This window comes from Xyrauchen texanus, chromosome 36 (assembly GCF_025860055.1).
Source record: "Xyrauchen texanus isolate HMW12.3.18 chromosome 36, RBS_HiC_50CHRs, whole genome shotgun sequence".
Taxonomy (NCBI): Eukaryota; Metazoa; Chordata; class Actinopteri; order Cypriniformes; family Catostomidae; genus Xyrauchen; species Xyrauchen texanus.
In genome coordinates, this window is record NC_068311.1 from 7,015,979 (window position 1) to 7,040,615 (window position 24,637).

At 37.1% G+C, this 24,637-nt stretch overlaps 3 protein-coding genes across 3 annotated transcripts in view; 2 read left to right on the forward strand and 1 right to left on the reverse strand.

Moving 5' to 3' along the window:
* Positions 1–1,011: 1,011 nt before the first annotated feature.
* LOC127630114 (gamma-secretase subunit PEN-2-like) lies at positions 1,012–2,682 on the reverse strand. Its single transcript, XM_052107547.1, has 4 exons — positions 2,568–2,682; positions 2,066–2,160; positions 1,882–1,986; positions 1,012–1,758 (listed from the first exon to the last, which is right to left on the reverse strand). The coding sequence occupies exons 2-4, from the start codon at positions 2,124–2,126 to the stop codon at positions 1,619–1,621; spliced, it is 306 nt and encodes a 101-aa protein (XP_051963507.1). The 5' UTR covers positions 2,127–2,160; positions 2,568–2,682; the 3' UTR covers positions 1,012–1,618.
* A 999-nt stretch (positions 2,683–3,681) lies between these two features.
* On the forward strand, positions 3,682–14,459 carry LOC127629472 (uncharacterized). Its single transcript, XM_052106571.1, has 4 exons — positions 3,682–3,987; positions 11,877–11,955; positions 12,491–14,283; positions 14,424–14,459. Exons 1-4 carry the CDS (start codon positions 3,682–3,684, stop codon positions 14,457–14,459), a joined length of 2,214 nt encoding a protein of 737 aa, XP_051962531.1.
* Positions 14,460–14,466: 7 nt separating this feature from the next.
* The window catches only part of LOC127629858 (histone-lysine N-methyltransferase 2B-like), a 61,754-nt gene continuing 51,583 nt past the window's right edge, over positions 14,467–24,637 (forward strand). Inside the window, exons 1-6 of the mRNA XM_052107135.1 lie at positions 14,467–15,745; positions 16,064–16,257; positions 16,414–16,518; positions 18,604–18,760; positions 23,523–23,733; positions 23,858–23,922. Of these exons, the coding sequence (XP_051963095.1) occupies positions 14,470–15,745; positions 16,064–16,257; positions 16,414–16,518; positions 18,604–18,760; positions 23,523–23,733; positions 23,858–23,922 (2,008 nt within the window). The 5' untranslated portion in view covers positions 14,467–14,469. The remainder of the gene's footprint in view (positions 15,746–16,063; positions 16,258–16,413; positions 16,519–18,603; positions 18,761–23,522; positions 23,734–23,857; positions 23,923–24,637) is intronic.

The following is a 24,637-nucleotide window of genomic DNA, read 5'->3' on the forward strand; positions in this document are numbered from 1 at the left end:
TATATATATATATATATATAAGGGTTTAACCCTTTAAAGGGTAACTAAACCTTAAACCAACTTTTTTTAGTTAATGATCTGTAAGCATGGGGCTTTATTAGTACTGGTCATTGATTCAAGTAATTTTTTTGACATTTGTGTATAAAGTGTTTTAATTCTACAATATATGGTGTAAAAACGTCTGAGTGCTGCCCTCTTCAGGTTGCACGGTGGCTACTGCAGTTGAATTTTCCTAATGGCTGTTGCGGTACTTCGTGACGTAAGCGGTGACAGCTGACGTAAGCAGGTTCCAGCTCACCACGCCAGATTCATGTACATGTCGTCTTGCGACCGTGTGAGGAATAATAATAACATAGAGTCTGACAGCAGCTGTCAATTAATCCGTCACTACGAGTCTCAGGTGCCCCCCCCAGCCCCGCACTCGGTTCGTTCCCTCTATCCCCGCCGGGGTCTGCCCACTTTTCCTGCATTTTCAAATATTTCTATTGGGTGGAGTCAGACTCTGAGCAGGTGTTTAGTTACCCTTTAATGACAGCCCAGAGTCTCCTTAACTGAGATCAGCTTGTTTAAATGAAAAATTATGCTTAGCTTATAGCGAAGCCAAAAATTAATGTCCACGCATGTCGACGCGGAATCTCAGGAGGATATACAATTCTATGTATTATCTTGTTTTGACACATCATTTGCAACAATTAGATAAAAATAAAATTCTAACTTCCACACAATTAAATATTTAATTTATTTTATGCTTATTTATGCTGAAAATGTGTGGTCACACTGCAGGACTGAATAGATGGAAGTAATTCCATATAAACATTGCAAATTCAATTAATAATTAAAAACAAATTGTAATTTGAAGAAAATAAAACAAGTAATTTAATCTCCCTCTTCCTTCATTTGTTTTAACTTCCTGTTGGGGTCCTGATTAAAAATATAATGAATACACAATGGTATTTCTATTCATATTGTACATTTTGATAAATGCATCAATATTTGATTATCATAATAAGACAAACCAGCAGACTATTTCCACATTAGACTTCAAATTTACTTCAAATTAAAACAAAATTCAAACAGTTAATTTCATGTTTATTGGTAAAATCTGTTCTTTGCTGCTCAGCCAAAGAAAAATAAATGAATGGCTCAATTATTCATTGTGCACAGTATAATTACATGTCAAATCAACTGACTTAAAATAAAGTTCAAAGACTTTATTTTGGATTGCCCTGCCTGGCCTTAAGTTTATTATTTTAATACATTCTCTTCAAAGCATTAAGAGGTCATGATCAGCATTGGTCATATTATTGTGTTATCTCAATTATAACATAATACATATTCCGGCTAAAACGTAAAAGTAAAAAAAGAGAGGGAACGGGTATTTTATTACGTAGTGCAGGAAATAAAATAGCTTGCGTTTTGGCATAGTGCATGTGTCCATAATATCACACTAAACCAAAAAATGAATTCATCAGTTCGTAAAATATAACAACTCCCAGACAGATCCAGTTTATCTTGTATGCAACGACAGTGGTAAAATTAGCCAGGGAGCATCTTGTCAATCAGAGGAGAAAAATGGAAAGAATAAAAAAAAGAGGTATATTAATGCAGTGCCATCTCATCAGGCTGTGCCGAGTGGAATGGTGAAGGAGAGGTAATCACCCACCTCCCCCCACCTTGCTCTGAAATGCTGGAATATGGTGATCCACGTCGTCAGCACGGCCACCCACAGTAAGAGCCCCAGTGCGGACTTCTTTACATCTGTTGAGAGCAAAAGTATACTTTACATTCTAGACACCTAAAATTATGCGAGTACACATTACATATAAGGTTCCTCAAAAGCCTTAAGTGTTATGGCTCACATGTTTTCTGTCACACACTCACAGGATTTAATCTGCGGTTGTTCTGTGTAAGCAGGCTTTAAAAAGGCCTCTTTGAGAAACCACACCACATTAACCAGCCAGAGAAAGGGGAGGAATGCAAAACCACCTGTGGAGGAAATTGACACAGCATTGTCACTACATGTTAACAGAAAACATAGTACAAGTCATGAAAGTGGTCATCATACCTAGATAGTATCTTCTACAAAGGCTAAGTTTCTCCTCATTGGGAATACGTTCAAGATTCATAGTGGATTCAGTCTTTGATGTTGTGGTGGGTTTCCTGGGTACAAGGAGAAGTTCATTGACACATTAAGCGAAAGATATCCAACTGAACTGATCAATATATTGAAACACTGCTGCCATCTGCCTACACAAGACAGTACTGCCAAAAAAATAGTGATTTACATGAAGCTAGAGAGAAATTGGTATTATTGTTAAATATCACGCAATAAAGGCCCTATTACAGCCTTGTCATGAAATCAGATAATCTAATCTGGAATAAAACAAAGACTCTGTTTAGAAAAATGTTAAAGAATGTAAGAGCAATAAGATCAATTTCCACCTATTCTGTACCTCAGTCAAAACAACTCTACAGAACAGCGAGCAAGCTTTTACAGAAAGCACACCTAAGATTTCCTTATATATAAACATAAAACGATAATTTGTTTTATTAAGAATGGTGTCTACCTTAAACGCCGAGTTCAGACGACAAAACGGATGGTTTATCACAACAAAGGCGAGGGTGACACAACTTTTATGGTTCCGCTTCCTCACGAAAACTTCATATCATGTGACGTCAACTCTGCTGCTTTGCATGATGGGTAATGTAGTTTTCAAGGTGTAGAAAAGGGGGAATCTCACAAAACATGTACAGGTCACATTTTATCCTAAATGAAAGGAAAAAAACTGTCGTATTTTAAAATGCTCATGTAAAATGTATTTATAGTAGTTTATTGTAGCTATTTTTTTTTTCATTTAAGTCAGCATAAATGAAAAGAACACAAGACAAACATGATGTATAGCCTAAATACTTCACATTTTCAATAATATATAGTTTAATAATTTTCCATATCAGTATCAGTGTTGTTTCGCATTACAGTAAATAGAATTTGGTGGACATTGTGTCTATTTGAAAATGAAAATAAAAGTATTGGTCCTTATTTTTATGTAAAACAAAATATGAAAATATATTTTCATGACAATGAAACGTATATTAGGCCTACTGCAGCAAATACAATTATGTTTTCATTTAATTCAGCATAAATTAATGGCACAAATACTAACATGATGTACAAATACTTAACAAGTTCAATAATATATAATTTCAGCATTTTATGCATTTGTATCACTTTTGCATTACAGTAATAGAAATTAGGTGGGAATCTAAAATTAAAAGAATGTCACACTAAAAAAAATATTATTTATTAAATATTCAATATTATTACAAAATAAATAAAATCACACTTATGGATAAGTGGTCCAAGTCCATCAAATAATAGAAATATTTCGTAATCGTATTTTAAAAAACGAAAGACCTGGTCATGAGTGTAATATTATGATTATTATTATTATTATTACATAAAACAATAGAATGCATGGGTCTACATTCTCGTGATTTAGGTAGCTTCAATATTAGACAGTTGTGACCATTTAAATGCTCCTTCAAAACTACTATTACAAATAATTCCCAGCCTACATTTCCCATACTGCACCTCGCGCCTTCCCCCTCCCTCTCCATCTGGCGCTTTCCCTCTTCTCTCACCCTGAGTTCCTATCTATCGGTGTTGTTGTTTAAGCTATGATGGCGGCAGCGGGATGCGGATCAGCAACCGCGGCTGCCGTTGTGGGCGCAGGCGGTGTGGGCGCGGCGCGGGGTCGCTTCCCCGGGCGGCCTTGGTCGTCGCGGAGCCGTTTGCGCTCGGAGAAACGATGGCAGCTCGGCCGCTCTGGGACAGACGAAGATGAGAGCTACTCCAGCGGAGGCCCGAGGCCCACTGGCCTGGAGTTCGCGCTGAACGAGGACCCGTCGCACTTGCGCCTTCTCGGCATAGAGGCGAGTTACACGAGGCTGGGAGAGGCTGGATACAGCTCCAGTGGAAGCGAAGAGGTGAGTGCATGTTTGCACGTTGTTGTTTATTTAACAGTGATATACTAATGCACAATCGTGGCCTTGTTTTGCATTGCCATGTTACATGGATAGGAACAGGAATACAAGTTTAGTTGCTCAGCAATCGCAAGCTGCGTTGAACAAAATGGACATGCGAGCAGCAGCGCATCTGCCCTATTAAAGGGGCTGTTAAAGGGGTCTATGGCACACATATAGGACTGTTGCTACACTAATGTTGTTTAAAATTGAAGCTGTATCCGTGCATTCACTCGTTACTGTGTTTAAACAATGTTTCCGCGACTGCAGTGTCTGCTGTTACATTAAAACATGGAGGGGGAGGGGGTGCCATTACTTTAGCATTGTAGCTCACAACAGAAACAGAGGCATAGATCATGCAATTTGCTATTTAACGCATACACCCATCGATGCTACATATACATATCGCTACTCTATTTTTTTGCACAAAGAAATACTCTTTATATATTGTAAGCATGCACCAGTTGATTCTTGTGTCAGATTGCTGATAACGCCATTCAGTGTGGTGGGATTACCTGCAGGGAAGAACAATGATGTTAGTTTTATGCTTATTTGAGAGAATAGCAGGGGTCATCCTTAGGTAGACTGATGCACCGGGTCATGTGTTAATAGCACAGAGCAGTTTGCAGATTGGATGCATGGTATGGGATGCAACTCTATGTATGCATACTGAACTTGGTCAGTCAGTGTTATGCACAGTGTTACAATAGTTTCCAAAACATGAAATATCAGGAAATTTTACAATTGTGATTTCCAGGCCTGGAAAACTCATTGAATTTTTTTTTAATCTTTCAATTCATGGAAATTTATGTAGTAACTATATGTTTGGTAAAGTTATGCACTGCTCTAAATATTTCATTGGCTAGAAATTGCTCTTCATGAGTTCAGTTTCTATTGCTTTTATGCTGGAGCGCTTGTTCTGCTGGGCATCACATACTACTGGCGTGGAAATGTTACACTGTGTTCTGTGAGCAGAAGCGTCCAACTAAAATGGGAAAAAGTGATACTTAGAAGGTGAAGGTCAAAGTAGTCTCATACTGTATATGGGGTCATTGAACTGTGTATTAGAGTCTGTGACGTTTACAGTTTCTGTGAATTTCTATGAATTTATGAAGTTTACTGCTAACCTTCTCTGGCAACATGCTACCTTGTATAGAATTTATATAGTGTGTTATTGTATTGCTCCGTTCAGAGGTTTTGATAATGTATGCAGCAGTTGTCATACATAAGGGTGTAACGATTCACTCATTTCACAATTTTAAGCCTGAATCAAGAAATGTTAAGATTGAACATTTTTATTATTCTTATTATTATTACTTTAAAGAAATATGCAAAACAGTTCCTTCCCTTTAAAATTTAGCTAAAGTACTGTTATTTAACGGGCTAAATGAGCCATCAGAGATGTACTGGGACTAAAAATCAGCCCAGAGCAGGACAAAGGTGACTACAAATGGAAATATTAGATAGAAAATATTACATATGATGCTTACAAACGGTCACTGATTACATTACATGCATATTTAAATATTTTTCATCAAAATTGTATTTTATTTTTTATAAAATTATCTCTTGATTATTATGATCTAAATATTCCTTTCCAAAATATTTAATTAATGGATGTGCATGCTTATCCAGTTCCATAATAATAATTTACTGATTAATCAGTAAATTAATTAGACTGATTGATCAGACGTGGCATTTGATATTTGGATTATATTCAACATAGCATAATATTCAGCATTATACAGATAAAATGAATATTCCAGGTTCAATATAAATTAAACTCAATTGACAGCATTTGTGGCATAATGTTGTTAAAACTGTAAAAAAAAAAAAAAAAAAATATTATATTGTTTGAGTTGTAAAGTTGTTTAAATTGTTATTTTTAGACATTTTAATGTTTTGGGGTTTATTGACATTACATCGTCATGGCAACGAAGTTGTAAAATTGGCTATAACTTTAAACAGAAAAGGGAAGTATGTGATTTTATCACACTAAAATCATGTTAACTTGAAAATTGCTTGTCTTGTGGCTATAATTTTGAAACGGTGAGTATTTTAATGTCCAAAAATCGGCCCCCATTCACTTCACTTCCATTGTAAGTAACTCACTGTAACCCAGATTTGTGCTTTTTTTTTTTTTTTTTTTCTTCATATATAAAGAATAGGAGGGGCAAGTAAAAATACATTTTTGGTGTAATCAATATTATGCCACAAATGCTGTTGATTGAGCTTAACTTGAATTGAACTCAGAATATTCCTTTAATATGGCACTGTAATTAAACCTCTGCAAACGTAAATTTTCTCTTTCTCAGAGCAGATTCACTCTCACGCTTTAAACGGACATCCCTAGTAATCCCTAATTCTCCCATCACATCTTTGTCAACCACCATAAGAGCATTACTGCATTGTTCTGTTTTAATTCTTTGTTGTTAACAAGATGAATCTCACAAAATGCTCACCTGACTTCACCTACAATTAGGGATGCACCGATCCGATACCTGGTTCAGTATCGGCTCTGATACTGAAGCTATTAGACAGATTGGGGATTGGTCCGAAGAGCCCGATCCAAATCCGATACGGTGTGTTAGTCATGTTCGTTACTGTCAAGCTCCAAAAATGACATAAAAGAACCAATAAAACACCATTAAAGTAGTTTAGATTAGGGATGCACCGATACCACTTTTTCTCTGCCGATTCTGATATCGGAAATCTCCGTATCGGCCGATCCGATACCAGTGTTGTTTTTTGCATAATCAGGTTAGACTATCTTTACATTATTGTGTGGAACGTATTGGGTGTGCTCTTTAATATGTAAAGAAACACAAACCTCTAACTACACATTATTTCAATAGAAATGTATAGCTTATTAAGAAACACTTTATTATTAACTAGAGTTTGTGCTTATTTACATGTCACACTCCAGTATTATTTGAACTTCAATTAAGAATTAAATAAAGATACATCACCAAGCTGTGATCTGTGTTTCTATCAGACACTCGAGCTGTAGCGCTCGTCTCACACGTCATCATTATAGTTTTATATGATCTCAAGTTAAATGACATCAAGCGACTATTCGACAACAGAATTATTTTTTAATTATTGCCGAGATTTTTTGTTACAAATGACAAAGTTTTTAGTGTTTTTCACTAAGACACCCACCAGAAAAGAGAAAATTTGGGAAGAAAAAAAAAAAGGCTTCTTTTCTACTGATGACTTATACTGTAATTACTGCTACAATATGCAGTATACTATTTAATAATAAAGTGTTTCTTAAGAAGCTATGTTTTATATTGAAATAATGTGTGTAGCTAGAGGTTTGGGTTTCTTTACATATTTAAGAGCACACCCGATTAGTTCCACACAACAATGTAATGATAGTCTAACCTGATTATGCAAAAAACAACACTGTTATTGTTATCGGATCGGTATCGGGCGATAATGAGATTTTGGATCGGAAGATAAAAAAGTGGTATCGGTGCATCCCTATCTACAATATGCATAAATTCAACTTTTCTCAAGTTGAGAGAAACAAGTCTCAACTTTTTTGAAATATCAACCCCTTTCTAAATGCATAATTGTCTCTTAATAATTGTGTGCTGCTCATGTTTTAAGGTTCTATTTATTTCTTACCCTGTCACTTTTTTCTAATAAAAGTGTCCCATATCTACACTTCAGCCATTTTACAAGATCAGCCATTTGAAGAAAAAAAGTTCAGGTAAACCTGTTACATACATCGATCAGCCACAACATTAAAACTGTTGTGCATTAAAATCCCAGGAGATCAGCAGGTACAGAAATACTCAAACCAACCCGTCTGGGACCAACAATCATGCCACGGTCCAAATTACTGAGATTCATTTTTTTTCGGGATCCTGATAGTTAACTGAAGCTGCTGACCCTTATCTGCATGATTTTATGCACTGCTGCCACACGATTGGCTGATTAGATAATCGCATGGATGATTGTTGGTGCCAGATGGGCTGGTTTGAGTATTTCTGTAACTGCTGATCTCCTGGGAATTTCACACATAACACTCAGTACTCCAAATGATGCCATAAACAAAAAAAAACCATCCAATGAGCGGCAGTTCTGTGGATGGAAACGCCTTGTTGATGAGAGAGGTCAACAGAGAATGGCCAGACTGGTTTGAACGGACAAAGTCCACTGAAACTCAGATAACCGCTCTGTACAATATCATCTTAGATTGTTATTATGAGATGCGGGCTGGCACTGTTTTGATGGCACAAGTGGGACCAACACAATATTAGGCTGGTGGTTTTAATATTGTGGCTTATACAACAATATATATGTTCTCTTTGGCAATGCGTGTATCGATGCAGCTGCATTCGTATCAATATAATGCAGCACTTTTGCAATGCACGTTAGTTTCAGTAACTTTAGTACTAGACCACCACATTTAAATTTGATGAGAGTCTTACACTATTATTATTATTATCAGTTACAATGACCTTTAAAGGAGTGAAGTTTTTTTTTTTTGGTTGAACAAACTCTTTATTATAATTAAAACTCAACCTTTTTTTAATGGAAGTATGTGTGAAAAAAAAAAAAAGTCTCCCTTTTGAATGTAAATAGAATAAATAAGAAAGCTAACAGAATTATAATATAAACCGAATTATAAACATAATAAACAAATAGCATGTATCTATAACATGTTATATAAATAAAGCATGTTAGTTTACATGTTAGCATAGCATGTTAAATGAACTACTAAATGAATTATAGGATCAGCTGTGTGAGCTTTTAAAGTAATGTCCTATGATTATTAACAGTTAACATATACTGCAGGTGCATGACAGAGGCAGACTGCTCCTGTCTGTAACTTTAACTCAGTGCTTCTCAACTGGTTTTGATTCAAGACAGATTTTACATTGGAAATCAAGTGCAACCCATCATAGTAAAAACGTAACCTATATTTAATGTATCCCGGGTTGCAGTTCCTTTTACGTTGCATTGTTTTGTTCATGGTTTTCAAGTACAAGGACATGCATCAAGTGACATTATTTTTGTTGTTGAGGTCAACAACAAAAGTGACAGGAAGTTTTCTCTCCCCTTTTAAAAATTGAAGAGCACGTTTACTTATATGAGCGTGTTATTATACCGTTTGTTTCCTAATTTTAAACATAATTCAAACAGAACATACTTACTACACAGGAGGAAAAGCTCCTCATTACCATGGTTAGGTCAGTGTAGCTAGTCTTAAATATAGTAATAATAATAACAAATTATAGTATTTATGAAACAATAAGTACTAGCTGAAACACACCTTGAAACTTTAACTACAGCTGCCACTGTTGAAATAAAATTAGATCTAATAAATTCTACCTTTTAGTTTATTCCATATGAAAATATAACATTGTCAAAATATAACAGTTACTTTTACTCATTTAAAACCGTGAAACAATTTTGTAAAGGTGATGATGTAATAATTTGCACATAGCACAGTGTTGCTGTTTTCCTCCGCAGTGCTGTTTGGTATGTCAGGTCTACCTGCTGTTTGAGAGGTTTGACTTGACTTCCTCCGTAATGCTTTAAGCTAGAAAAGTCTCACTAGAATTGAAATTGGTCACATCAGTTTTGAGTTCTGCACTCCGCAATATTGAGGGAAGCCTGGTTGTTGCTCGCGCAAGAGAGAAGCCCGAATGAAACTACAATCCCGAATTTATTTCACAAACTCACGTACATAGCAACGGGAGAGTTTATTCATGATGAGAAGCCAACAAACAACATGAAAGACGAGCTTGCAGCCATAATTGCACTGATTTGCACACAACGGGGGAAAACACTGAAGAAAATAATGATGTGGCAGTGGTTTGGGAGATGTTTGTGATGTTTTTATTCTGTAAAACAAGGATAATTATAAAACAAAGATGAGTGTAATTATCCTGCCTTTCTCTACTCTTGCGTGCTCTCCATTTCATTGGCTTTTGTCATTGCCGGTCACTCGTTTGTCAGGACAGCAGCGCACACCTGATGATAAAGGTTTTATCTTCTACTCGCAGATCAAACAGATGGAACGGTGCATACGGGACGCTTGATACATTTTTGAAGCAACAACTGTGCTATTTAAACTGCTTTACTATCACCTGTGCAGGTGAGGAGAGGAGAAGCTGACAGCTGCACTCCCATAGAAGCAGATATATCTCTCATCCTGGACCAGCAGCTTCCATTTTTACTTAAAAATTAATAGCTTGGAATAGATGAATTTTAAATAATAATTCAATACTTTTAAATGATTTACAATGCTTAAACAAAAATAATAATATAATCAGTTGAAGTAATGGTGTGTTTTGATGGAGAACCAATATTTTTTTGTGCTTTTTAATATATTTTTTATAAGGTTCTAAAGAAAAACTGAAAAACTGAGATACTCTTTTAAACTACAGAACCACTTTTTCCCTATTTGGGAGTTGACAACACAGCAGATCATTAGTGAGGGAGCGCACCTTACCGCCCAAACCATCATCTCGGGTTGAGGCTGGATATTTGCCCCTTCTGTTATGAAAGGCAGCAGGTCCACGATCGATAAGGACAACGCCGGGTCAGACACCTGATAAATAGACTGTGCGCTGCTGCTGCTGCTGCTGCCGCTACAGCTAGCCTCTGCCTCTGGTTGTGCTGCGCTGCTAACACTAGCCTCAGCCTCGTCCGGTCCCTGGTTAGCTTGCCACTTCTCTCATTATAAACTCTATACGACGACTAATCCAACAGTCCGCTCCATTTAGCGCAGGGTTATTTGAAGAGAGCACGGGCTTTCCACACTTGCGCTTGACCAATTATATAATTCTGTTTAGATAAAAAAATAGCAGCATGCTTTTTATTGGTTAGGTGTCATAATCTGAAGGCAGCGGCTATTTGTGAAAAATAGCGATATATTCTATTTACACTATATAAAAGTAGCAGTTCTTTTCAATAAGTGCAAATAGTTATTAGATGCTATTTATACTTATAGTGGCAGATAATATTAGGATCCAGTAATAAAGTAATAAATGCAGTATATGCAATAATAACACAGTGTAAATGACTATATATATTAAAATTATTAAATGGACAATAAAGCACTCCCTACACCTACCCCTAACCGATAAACATTATTATTAAACAGTCGTTTATTTCCACAAATATTTTCTTAAGTTTTATTGACAATGAATGCCTTTCTGAGCTGATATAGAATAGAAGTCTTTATTTTTGTCGCACATTAGACATACATTTTTGCATATATACAGAGAAATTTATTTGTTTTCAAAAATCCCATATTTCACATATCCCAGCTAAGCTGGGGTCAGAGTGCAGGGTCAGCCACGATACAGCACCCCTGGAGCAGATAGGGTTAAGGGCCTTGCTTAAGGGCCCAACAGTGGCATCTTGGCGGTGCTGGGGCTTGAACCCTGACCAGCAACCCAGAGCCTCAACCGCTGAGCCAGAGACTCACCCCTCTAATATTTATTGCACATCTATTTTAAACTTAGACAAAGTTTGATTTTTCTTGCATTGTCTGAGGCACAAAATTTAAGAGATGCTGCAGCAAATTCAGACATTTTGGGCCATAAAATCAGGAAAAAGTGCTGCAAAATCCTGGTGGAACTGGTAAATTGCTTTGTGGTAAAATCATTATTTTTCTTTTCTTATCTTTATTGACTATTGTGTTTTGATTTGATGCAAAATTATATGTTTTGTAAACTATTTTATAAACAGCTGTTAAACTAAATTTTGCTTAGGAAAAATTCAGTTCAAAATTGACATATGTCATAATGTTGTTTGTGATACCCAGTCCTATTACATAGTTGTTATTCTATTATGCAGACTCTCATTTCCATTTATTTTACTTTCAGGGAACTGAATTCGAAGGCTTTGCAGTTGAAAAGGCAAACAGCAATGTTCTGTTTCCCTCTGGACGAAATCCTTGTAAACGTAAGTGTGGCTTCAGATGCAAATAATGATAACGTTCTCCCAAAGTGTTTCTTTTGTTTGCATCATTTTTATTGATTGTACATTTATCCTATGTTATTTAACACTTAATAATAATTTCCCTATGTACATCAAGAGTATCACTTCAAGGACTCCAGAATAAACAGTGTTGGCATAGTTTATTTAAAAGATACATTTTGTCAACTTGATATTCAGTGGCAACTGTGGCATGTCAAACATCTACAGACACTTTGGAGAAACAATCGGCATTGGCTAGTACATTTTAAATTTTTACTCGCCAGACTTTTGACGACATAGAAGCGTAATGAACTGAAAAAGATATTAAGAAATATTTGCTAGACAGTGGCTAATAATAAAAACATTTTTGTCACACAGTGTCAAGTGATTTTTTTCGCAGTGTTGAGGGCTGCATGTTTTTTTGAATCACTTGAATATGTTTAACCACAGTGGGATCATGGGATTAAAGATAATTTAAGTCTAATTGAACCTAATTGTATCTTCAATTGTCCACTTTTAGGTGATCATGCTTCAGCAAAGTCATCTAAGAGAATACGTCAAAGGCTGGATTGTGCAGTGGCTCCAATAACAGAAAATGCAGGTTCACAAGACCCTCAAATTGATTCAGGTGCTGCACTACAACTTCATTGTCAAGAGCTTCCAAAAGACATATTAGTAAATGATGATGATGGTGGTGGTGGAGGAGGAGGATCAGAGAAGTCTTCTAAAACCAGGAGTAAAAGAGGGTCAACAAAACGGGAGACTAAATCAACTCCGAGGATTACCATCAAATTGGAGACTAAAAAGACATTGACAACTGTCCCGTCATTGCAACATAAATCTGGTAAAAAGAAGAAAGGAATCAAATTCAAATCTGAAGTTGTGGAGAGTCAATGTGCCCAAATCTCAAGTGCTCATGTGAAATTAAAGACTAACATACCAGCAAGGGAATGCACAGCTGGTGAGGTAAAGGATGAGGTTTGTACCAGAAGGCGAGGGAGGTCTGCTTACATAAAATCAGAATCCACTCCGCAAACAGATCCTGAAAAAGAGGCCAGTGACCAAAAAGCGAAGTTAAGAAAATCAACCCGAAAGTCTCAAAATTCACTGTCCAGTGAAAGTACGGTACCAAAAACTGATGAGAAGTTGGTACAAGAGGGCTCTGAAGTAAATAAGCTTGTAATTAGGAGACAATGGGGTAAGGTCTCAAATCTTACACCGGAATCTGGAGACCAGAGTTTGGCAGAGTCGTTGTTGGAAGTCTCAACATTTGATGAATCCAGGTCACCTTCTAAAAAGAAAAAGGAAAAAAAGAAGAAAAGGAAGAAGAATCATAAGGAATCGAAAAAGAATCTGGAATCCCATTTACCATCAGCAACAGATCTTGGTCACACAGCAGATGATCCTCATGGAAAGTTCTCTTTTGACAGTGATTTTGTTGGTATTCCAGGTCTAAAACTGACCAGAATACGAAACCCCAAAGCCCGATCTCGCAAGAAACGCTGCAAGTTTCTTTGGACTCTTACTCTAGTAAAGAGCAAAAGCAAGGATACCCATGTCGAAGAAAATCTAGGTAAACCAGCAGATAGCAAAAGCAAAGATTCCCAAATTCAAGAGAATCTAAGCAAAATGCTAGAAAGCCCTAGCAAAGAGACAGAACCTTCTAAATATGCTGAGGGAGTAGATGTTTCTACAGAAGAATCCACATCCACTCCTTCCAACACATTGGAGATTGGCACTTCACAGGGGCCACAAAACTTGGAAAATACTGCCAATACTGTAACTCCCGAAAGCCCAGAGAACCCAGTGACCATTGAGAATGTTGAAGAGTCCTCAAAAAAGGAAAAAGCAGATGTCGTTGAAAGGTCCGAAATTGTCACTGAAGCACATCCAAAGGAAGCCACTCAGACGGACCCTGAAGAACTGATCACTAAAGATATTGTTGTGCCACTTCAAATAAAGGTTGCCTCATCACCAGGCAAAAACAACAGTTTGACGCAGTCATTTTTAATTAATCAAGTCACAATGTCACCTGAAATAGAAGAACTCCCTGAAAAAGTAGAAGACCAATCACATTTAGAGAAGACTGAGAGCTTATTGGAAATTACTACTCCTCCTCCAGTCCCCAAAGTACGGAACAGGCTACAGCAAAATGCTGCCAGGAAGAAGCGTGCTAAACATAAACACTGGACAATTTACAGACGAAAAGTTAAAACAAACCCATCTGAAGAAAACCCTGCTTCTGAAATTGTAACTGAAACTGAATCTCAGTTGGAGGAATCATCAATATCACCAACAATAGTGCCATCACCTGTAGAATCAAAACCAAAAATGAAAATAGGTGAAGTTGCACGTAAAAGAGGAAAAAAATTAATTCAAACAAGTACAGAAACTTTACCTGAAGCAGTTGAACCTCAGGTAATTGAACAGACTGTTGAATCAACTCCAACCAGTCCTTTCCTTGGGATGGAGGCCCAGCAGGAGATTAAACTGGAGGAGATGTCATCAACTGAGACTAAAGAGGTTCTGGTTTTAGAGCCTTCGGTTAGAGATGAGGCTCCTCGTTCTATACGTAGGCGAATTAAACGTGCCCGACGTAGACGAAGGGTTTTTATTGGACGCAAGTTAAAAAATCCAAAGCTGCGACAGAAGGAGTTGGTTGAGGTAGTTGAAGATTGTCTACCAACTACTGGCTCTGAAGAAGGTGAGCCTACACTTGTTGGCATGTTTTCAACAAAGTACAAGAGGAAACGAATTTCGAGTCTTCAGTCCATAGAGGGTAGAATAAAAAGAGTTAAGCTCTTATCCAAGCCATTGGAGGACACCAGTGGAGATCCTATATCTGATCAAGTAGAAAAAGATTGTCTGAACGAGAAACTGGACCAAGATCAAGACATTCAGCGCAGCAAAGCGAAGTTCATGAAGAACATACGACATTTCATAATGCCAGTTGTGAGTGCCCGATCCTCTCGGGTGATCAAAACACCAAAAAGGTTCATGGATGATGCTGGTATGTCTGAACTGCCCAGAAGAAACTCCCAAAAGAAACTAGGTCTACAACCGAAATCGAAGAAGCAAGATTCTTGTGAAAGAGGCGAACCTGGAGCTCTTCAATCTCAGGATGAAGATGATCTGAGTGAAACTCAGACTGATCTCGATTTGTCTTCCATTTGGGAATCAAAACCTAAATCACCTGTTGACACAGGGAGCCTCATGGAAAAGCCATCTGGGAAAAGACGATCGCTTCTCAGAAATCCTGGTTTCAAATGGCAAGCCCTGGAGCCCACCAGTGCAGACATTTATACCTTCGATGAAGACCTTGACAAAGAGTTGGAGACTTTGCTATCAGCCAAAGATTTTCCGGTGGATACACTTCTTGATCCACCCCAAAAGAAGAAAAGATCCACAAAGTTCAAAGTGCATGCTTCAAAATTGAGGTTATACAAGAAACTGAAACTTAAACAGAGCCTCGCAAGGCGTAAAAAGACTCCAACAGATAAAATGGGGAAAGCTGTTTCATCCCCTCCTAAGGGACAGAAGATAGAGTTGGAAGGAGCCAGTCTAATACAATCCCTTAGAGACATGAAAAAGGAAAAAGCTAAACTTAAGATTGAGGATCTCAACACACCTGGGGTTGTTCGCAAGGTTTCCATCTGTGTCCGAGCTCTGAGTTCCAAGTTGCTGTTGCAACACCAGACAAAAGATATCCAAGAGGATGAACAGCCAGATGAATTCTCCATTCATACAGACATTTCACTTCCCAATAAATGTAAAGGTAGGCTAATTTAGTTTTTATGGAATCCTTTATTTGCAAATGAAGGTTCATTGTTGTTCTCTTTTAACTGAAGTCAACAGTGACCCTATCTACTTTATAAATGCATACAAAAATAAATGTTTTCTTGCTGGCCCTATTCGGGTGTGGAATGCCCAAATGCAACTTTTCATGATCTAATTAATTCTAATCTAAATACAAAGTACTGTCCTACATATTTTTTTCACTTTTAACTTTAAGGCTTCTATCTTAAGATTCTACTTATCTTTTGTGCACAAGCATTGACAACATTTTGGTCCAATCGTTTCTTTAATATCTCAGACTTTGAGAAACTGCATCTCACAGAATCAGATGGAATTGTTTCTGAGGAAGCTGAGGAACATGCTGTTGAGGAGAAGAATACCTCCCAGCGTCCCCGCCTTACAGGAGCTAACAAGCGCATGTTCAACCTCTTGAAGAAAGCCAAGGTTCAACTCATCAAAATAGACCAGCAGAAACAGCTTAAATCATCTGGGGTTAGTCATTAAACCTAAAATGGATGGCTAAATATGTACCTTTCTATTCAAATGTTTTTTTCTTTTTTTATGACTATGCTTTTTAGTCAGATTTCTAATTGATGTGCTCTCAATATTGTTTCATATTTTTCTCACACCACTTCTTGATTTTGGTAGCTCTTGCCTGAGAGTAGAATCACCTCAACAAAGAGGCAGAGACGAAAAAAGAAGGAACGCATTGAAAATGCCTGTCCTAACAAGACTGATGCCTCTCCAGAGCAGGTAGTGTCACGTTTATGTAGAACTGATCAAACAAATTTAATGAATATGCCAAATAGATGGCTTTAAAAAATAACCCTTTAAAAATGGTGCAAAATTATTAATGAAATTTCTATCGTTATTTGGAGTCAATCCTATGAAATCAAATGAGTATCCTATAGAATGAATGAACCAAAGTTTTTTTTTTTCTGAATTTCAAAATAGTATCCAATAGAATCTTCCTTTTCTTCAAGGATTCTCATTTGATCCCATTATCGTTTAGGATTGGTTCCAAATTTGGAAAATATTCTGTTAACAATCCTGTCCTGTAAAGCCCAAAATGTACTTTGGTTTTGACACGAACACTTAGCGTCTGCGTACAGTCAATAGCATTTCAAAGTATACTTCATTTCACTGTGCGTGCATACACAGGCGATTGGCGCATGTACGATATGACTGCTAGCAGATACTGAACTATTTGTCTCCAAGAGTTTAGACCCTTAAAGAGGTCTTTATATTCCTTCAGGCTTGAGTTATACAAATGCAGGTATCTCCCGAACTCCTTACACATGCGCTTTTGACGTGCAAATCCACTGTTGTTGTTTCTACCTTTGTCTCCTGATATTTAGTGGCAGTTACATCTTCTAGTGCTTTTCCATGACAGCGATGACTCCTCTGCGAGTGTTGTCACCTTAGGGACCTAATAATAGTGAATATAATTCTAGGAATGTGCACATACTGCTCGATCAGATTACACGCGATTAGAAAAATTGGGGTGCACGTGTTGAGGACTTGAGCACTCTGCTGATGCCGAAATTTGCAGCACACTTCCTGTACGCAGATACCTAGCGTTTGCATCTGACTGAAGTACACTTTGGGCTTAAGAAAATATTCTGGACTCAATATGAGTTAAGATCAATTGACAGCATTTATTGATTACCACAAAAATACATTTTGACTTGCCCCTCCTTTTCTTTAAAAATAAGCAAAAAATTTGGTTACAGTGAGGCACTTACAATGGAAGTGAATGGGGCAAATCCATAAATGTTAATATACCTAATTTTTGGTGGCCTTGGTAGCTCAGCGAGTGAAGACGCTGACTACCACATCTGGAGTCGCGAGTTCGAATCCAGGGCATGCTGCGTGACTCCAGCCAGGTCTCTTAATCAACCAAATTGGCCCGGTTACTAGGGTGGGTAGGATCACATGGGGTAACCTCCTCGTGGTCGCTATAATGTTGTTCTCGCTCTCAGTGGGGTGCATGGTGAGTTGTGCATGGATGCTGCAGAAAATAGCGTGAATCCTCCACACCTGCTGTGTCTCCGCAGTAACGCGCTCAACAAGCTTACGTGATAAGATACACTGATTGACTGTCTCAGACTCGGAGGCAACTGAGATTTGTCCTCCGCCACCCGTGTTGAGGCTAGTCACTATGCCTCATCGAGGACTTCGAGCGCATTGGGGATTGGGCATTCCAAATTGGGGAGAAAAAAAAACTAAATACCTAACTGTTTCAAAAGTGTAGCCACAAGATATAAACAATATGTTTGTTAACATTCCTAACCTTTTCTGTGGAAAGTTATATGCAGTTTTACAACTTTGTTGCCATGATGATGTAATGTCATCAAACCTTAAAATGACTGTAAAAATTAAAATTTTACTTTACAGCTCAAATAATAAATTAGTTTTAACTGAAGAATTATTGTAGGTGCTTTCAGAAAATTATAAGCTTGTTATTTCTGCTTTTAAACCCTCCAAAATTTGCCACATTCACTCCCATTGTAAGGGCCTCATTGGGACTATTTTTATTTTATTTTATTTATTTTCTTTTTTTTTTTTTTTTTTTTTTTTTTTTTGTGGACACAAATGCTGTTGACTGAGCTTAACTTGTATTGAACCCGGAATATTATTTTTAGTAATAAGTCTTGGTTATTGCATTGTAATGTAATAATATGTACACTCCACCAGAAATTGACACAAATGTGACCAAAATGAGGCAAAAAGTGCTCATTTTGAAAGTTTATTCATAAATAATTATTATATGGCATCAAGTCATTCTTCTGAATTTGTTCTGTGCTTTAGTTGTTTACATTCAATTCTTTCCGCAAGGAGCCTGCCAGGGGAGGTCCTCGCATTAAACATGTATGTAGAGCTGCAGCTGTGGTTTTGGGGCAGCCTCGTGCCATGATTCCTGATGACATACCCCGACTCAGTGCACTACCCCTGCATGAGAGATCAGACATATCCCCTTCACCTGCAGAAAAAGGTACTATCACATACTGCCAACTGCAATCAAAAGCAAATAATTATTAATGAGCAAAAGAGAAAAGCTGATAATATACCACTGTTCATTAAAGGTGCTGTAAGTGATTTTAGCCATTCTACTTCCACAAGACTGAGTCGTTGGATAAGCCACACCCCCTTTCCTAAACAACACACTCCAGAGATACCAAATTAGCTTTATTGAGACCGACATCTCGCAGAAATTGTTGTTAAAAACAACAGCAGCAAAATGGCGCCCTCAACTGACAATTGTTATGAACAACATGGCTAAAATACGGCAGTAATTCGCAATAATTTGCTGCAACTGCAATACTATGAGAACGTGCAAAATGATTGATGGGTCGAAAGCCTTATTGTCAGCAGTCACATTTTTGTTTGCTCTTTACAGAGTCTAGAGCTGTCACAGAGACAGGTGAGATATCGTTTAACACTTAGGGTGTGTTGCACCTAGGTTACGATAACAGTCTCAGAAAATATCACGGTATGCGGTATTACACAATTATTATTATCAGTTACAATGACCTTCAAAGGAGTGAAAACTGAATTTTTTTTTTTTTTGGTTGAACAAACACTTTATTCTAATTTAAACTTGAAACAATTTTTTGTAATGAAAGTATGTGTAAAACATTTTTTATATACAAATAGCATGTAACTATAACATGTTATATAACTAAAGCATGTTAGTTTACATTTTAGCATGGCATGTTAAATTAACTACTAAATGAAAAATGGCATCAGCTGTGTGAGCTTTTGAAGTAATGTCCTATGATTATTAATAATTAACATATACTGTAGGTGTACCCAGACTGCTCCTGTCTGTACCTTTAACTCAGTGGTTCTCAACTGGTTTTGATTCAGAACAGATTTTACATTGGAAATCAAGTGCAACCCATCATAGTAAAAATGTAACCTATATTTAATGTATCCCGGGTTGCAGTTCCTTTTATGTTGCGTAGTTTTGTTCATGGTTTTCAAGTACAAGGACATGCATCAAGGGACATTACAGGTGAAACTCGAAAAATTAGAATATCGTGCAAAAGTTCATTAGTTTCAGTAATTCAACTTAAAAGGTGAAACTAATATATTATATAGACTCATTACAAGCAAAGTAAGATATTTCAAGCCTTTATTTGATATAATTTTGATGATTATGGCTTAAAGCTTATGAAAACCCCAAATTCAGAATCTCAGAAAATTAGAATATTGTGAAAAGGTTCAGTATTGTAGGCTCAAAGTGTCACACTCTAATCAGCTAAACACCTGCAAAGGGTTCCTGAGCCTTTAAATGGTCTCTCAGTCTGGTTCAGTTGAATTCACAATCATGGGGAAGACTGCTGACCTGACAGTTGTGCAGAAAACCATCATTGACACCCTCCACAAGGAGGGAAAGCCTCAAAAGGTAATTGCAAAAGAAGTTGGATGTTCTCAAAGTGCTGTATCAAAGCACATTAATAGAAAGTTAAGTGGAAGGGAAAAGTTTGGAAGAAAAAGGTGCACAAGCAGCAGGGATGACCGTAGCCTGGAGAGGATTGTCAGGAAAAGGCCATTCAAATGTGTGGGGAGCTTCACAAGGAGCGGACTGAGGCTGGAGTTACTGCATCAAGAGCCACCACACACAGACGGGTCCTGGACATGGGCTTCAAATGTCAAACGTCTTACCTGGGCTAAAGAAAAAAGAACTGGTCTGTTGCTCAGTGGTCCAAAGTCCTCTTTTCTGATGAGAGCAAATTTTGCATCTCATTTGGAAACCAAGGTCCCAGAGTCTGGAGGAAGAATGGAGAGTCACACAATCCAAGATGCTTGAAGTCCAGTGTGAAGTTTCCACAGTCTGTGTTGGTTTGGGGAGCCATGTCATCGGCTGGTGTTGGTCCACTGTGCTTTATTAAGTCCAGAGTCAACGCAGCCGTCTACCGGGACATTTTAGAGCACTTCATGCTTCCTTCAGCAGACAAGCTTTATGGAGATGCTGACTTCATTTTCCAGCAGGAATTGGCACCTGCCCACACTGCCAAAAGTACCAAAACCTGGTTCAATGACCATGGTATTACTGTGCTTGATTGGCCAGCGTAACTCGCCTGACCTGAACCCCATAGAGAATCTATGGGGCACTGCCAAGAGAAAGATGAGAGACATGAGACCAAACAATGCAGAAGAGCTGAAGGCCGCTATTGAAGCATCTTGGTCTTCCATAACACCTCAGCAGTGCCACAGGCTGATAGCATCCATGCCACGCCGCATTGAGGCAGTAATTAATGCAAAGGGGCCCAAACCAAGTACTGAGTACATATGCATGATTATACTTTTCAGAGGGCCGAAATTTCTGTATTTAAAATCCTTTTTTTTATTGATTTCATGTAATATTCTAATTTTCTGAGATTCTGAATTTGTGGTTTTCATAAGCTGTAAGCCATAATCATCAAAATTATATCAAATAAAGGCTTGAAATATATTACTTTGCTTGTAATGAGTCTATATAATATATTAGTTTCACCTTTTAAGTTGAATTACTGAAATTAATGAACTTTTGCATGATATTCTAATTTTTCGAGTTTCACCTGTATTTTTGTTGTTGAGGCCAACAACAAAAGTGACAGGAAGTTTTCTCTCCCCCTTTTAAAAATTGAAGAGCACGTTTACTTATATGAGCGTGTTATTATACTGTTTGTTTCCTAATTTCAAACATAATTCAAACAGAACATACATACTACACAGGAGGAAAAGCTCCTCATTACCATGGTTAGGTCAGTGTAGCTAGTCTTAAATATAGTAATAATAATAATAACAAATTATAGTATTTATGAAACTATAAATACTAGCTGAAACACATCTTGAAACTTTAACTACAGCTGCCACTGTTGATATAAAATGAGTTCTAATAAATTCTAACTTTAGATTATTCCATATGAAACTATACAATGTTGTCAAAACACAAGTTATTTTTACTCATGTAAAATCGTGAAACGTTTTTGTAAAGGTGATGTATAATGAAGAAAGAAAAAAAAAAACCCTAGTTGCACCATCCAGGATTAATCTAAAATTTTGATTAAATCAAGGTTTATCTGATAGTGCTTTTGTACCAAACTTTAAACAGTGCTTAAAAATAATCAGGGTTACATTTTAACCATCAATTTGATCCTGATTTAAATTTCACAGTAAATTTGAATTAACTTTAATCCTGTTGCTCCAATAATTTAAAATCTTATTTAAATCACAGTTATGGATTAACTTTCAATTTGCCTCTCTGGCGGTTTAAATACAAATTTTACAATTAAATATGAATGACTAGGTAAATGAACAGTGGATGCGCCGTCAGCCCTCTGAGAGATGTATATCATATTATTTATGTTTAATATGGTCTGAAAGCTTGGGCCGTTGGACGCAAAGCATGCTTTCAAATCTGGTGTGCATGTACAGCGGCTCGTCACGGTTTCCCCATCCTTTACATGCGTGGACACGGGACAGAGACAGGAGAAGCGAGAGGAGAGCGTTATTCGGCCTTTAACAAGGGCAGTTACAAGCAACAGGTGATCGTTACTTCTCAACTCATTTCAGTCGGCAGCCAGGGCTGTTCATTCCTGTCATCAACAGTGGCGCTGACGAGGGGAGGCAGTCGATCCGAGACCTTTGTGTTCCCTTTTTTTATAATTTTTAAAACATGTATTATTCTGCCATATTTTAAAGCTTGTGACATTTTACATGAGGCTGCAAATTTTTTTTTAACTGCTTGATTGGCCCTGTGTACTAACGATCTAGTGCTAGGCTCAGAATCCATCATGGTGGACAAAATTAGGTTTTAACCACTGGTTAAAAGTTTAATCTTTGATTTGTTTAACCGCATTTAAAATTCACTCAAATTAAGATAAAATGCAGGTCTGCATACCCTGGATTTGCTTTAAACTCTGCCTAATTTAATCCTTATTGGGGCAACCCACCCTTATTACAGTAATGTCTCTCGGTAAGCAGGAACAATATTTGCGTACCTTTCCATTAATTTCTTTTTATACAGCACCTTTAATGATAAAATCGCATTTAACCGTAAAATTATTATTTTGAGATTATGTAAACACATGGCCTGCTATATTGATAGTATAATACAAATTAATTTATGCTTTTTATCATGTATATATGCTGTTAATATATTCACATGTATCTGTTTTATTATTTATGAGTAATAACAATTTTATATATATATATATATATATATATATATATATATATTAGAGAGAGAATTGATTTATTCATATGTTATTATTATTCTATTAATTAAGGATTATTTATACATGTATATGTAATATATCAATATAATAATGAATATCATAATATAATAAAAGTTAGTTAAGGTTGTTAATATTATTCATAAATATAAAGAATAGTCAGCTTTGTTTCAAAGCCTAGTTACTGGCCTTTAAAAAAGTACCATTAAAACCTAGGAAAATGTTACCCAAAATGTGTAGGTATTTTATGTAATATATGCTTAGTAACATGCTAACTTCAAACTCTATTTTTGTGGTGCATGGAGTTTCGGTCTATGCAAAGCATTCCAAATCAGGCACTTATGAGGTTTTATTTAAGTTAGGATGCTGCCTTAGGAGGCAGCGTTCTATGTCTATTTCTATGAGTACATGACTAGGCAGCTTTCTAGGGTTTGAAAGGAACAAGAGCTAATGTACTGATGGTGTCCGATACCTTTATTTTTTAATTGTGTATCGATAAAAGTGTTTTGACATTTTCTGTCATGGTTGCAGGTGTTGAGTCACACTCTGACCCAGAAAGCCCTGTGTTACAAGAACACAGGAAACCAAAGTTTCACAAAGGTAGAGCGCACTTGTTTGGGCCCCGGTCCCGAAGGTGTGGTGAGTGCAAAGGCTGTTTCCATGAAGAGGACTGTGGCAAGTGCATAAACTGCCTGGACAAACCCAAGTTTGGTGGTCCCAACACAAAACGTCAGTGCTGCGTGTAAGTATTATAGATGTCTATTATTATTGTGGCCTGAACGTTCATGGATGTGACTGAGATTTTTTTATTCATTTTCAAGGCCTCTTTAAAGGCACTAGATTTTTCAAACTTCTTTGTTTTAAAGATACAAGAGATGTGACCAAGTTGAGGAAAGGAAGGCCTTGAGGCTGAGTGGCAAGTTACAAAAAGGTGAGAAAGTGCTTAAAAGTATGAACTTTTTCAACAGAATGCTGGAGTAGAAATTGTGAACAATGTTGACACATTTTTCCATACAGTGAAAGTTAATGGTGACTGAGGCTAACAGTGCCTACAAATTCTTTGTTAAAATGCTTTCACCTTTTCCAGCTTAATATGAAAGGGATAACTTTAAAGTAAGCCTAGCTATGTGGGACTTTCTATATATCTGTTTTGTTTGTTTGAACATCTCAACCAGCCCACTATAGCAACATTGGCTCAAACAGTGTTGCAAGTTTTAGGCGGGCCATGTTTTGGTCTGACCAATTACAGACGGTGGAAGTGCTACAGAAACCTGTTTAAAATAATGAATTTGCCAATTCCTGTTTGGTGCCACTAATGGTGCTGAAATTCCTATTTTAACTTTAAAGAGCAACATGCAGGTTGGACACCCCTATATAGCATAGTGTATGTTGATGATAAAACAACTAGATTTTCTGAACTGGAGTAATATATATTTAGCCATTAACGATATTTTGAGATAAATTGTGATAAAATAACTTCCGCGTCTATAAAGCACTAACCGAAGTGACGATGGGCTGAGGAGTCTGGTCAAGTTCAAGCTCAGGTTACAATGAATGCGAATGAAGAAACCGAGTTCTCCGGTGTGGACGAACATGCCTATGATGGCCCACAGGCCTATAATTATGAGCAAATTAAGAGTTAAAAT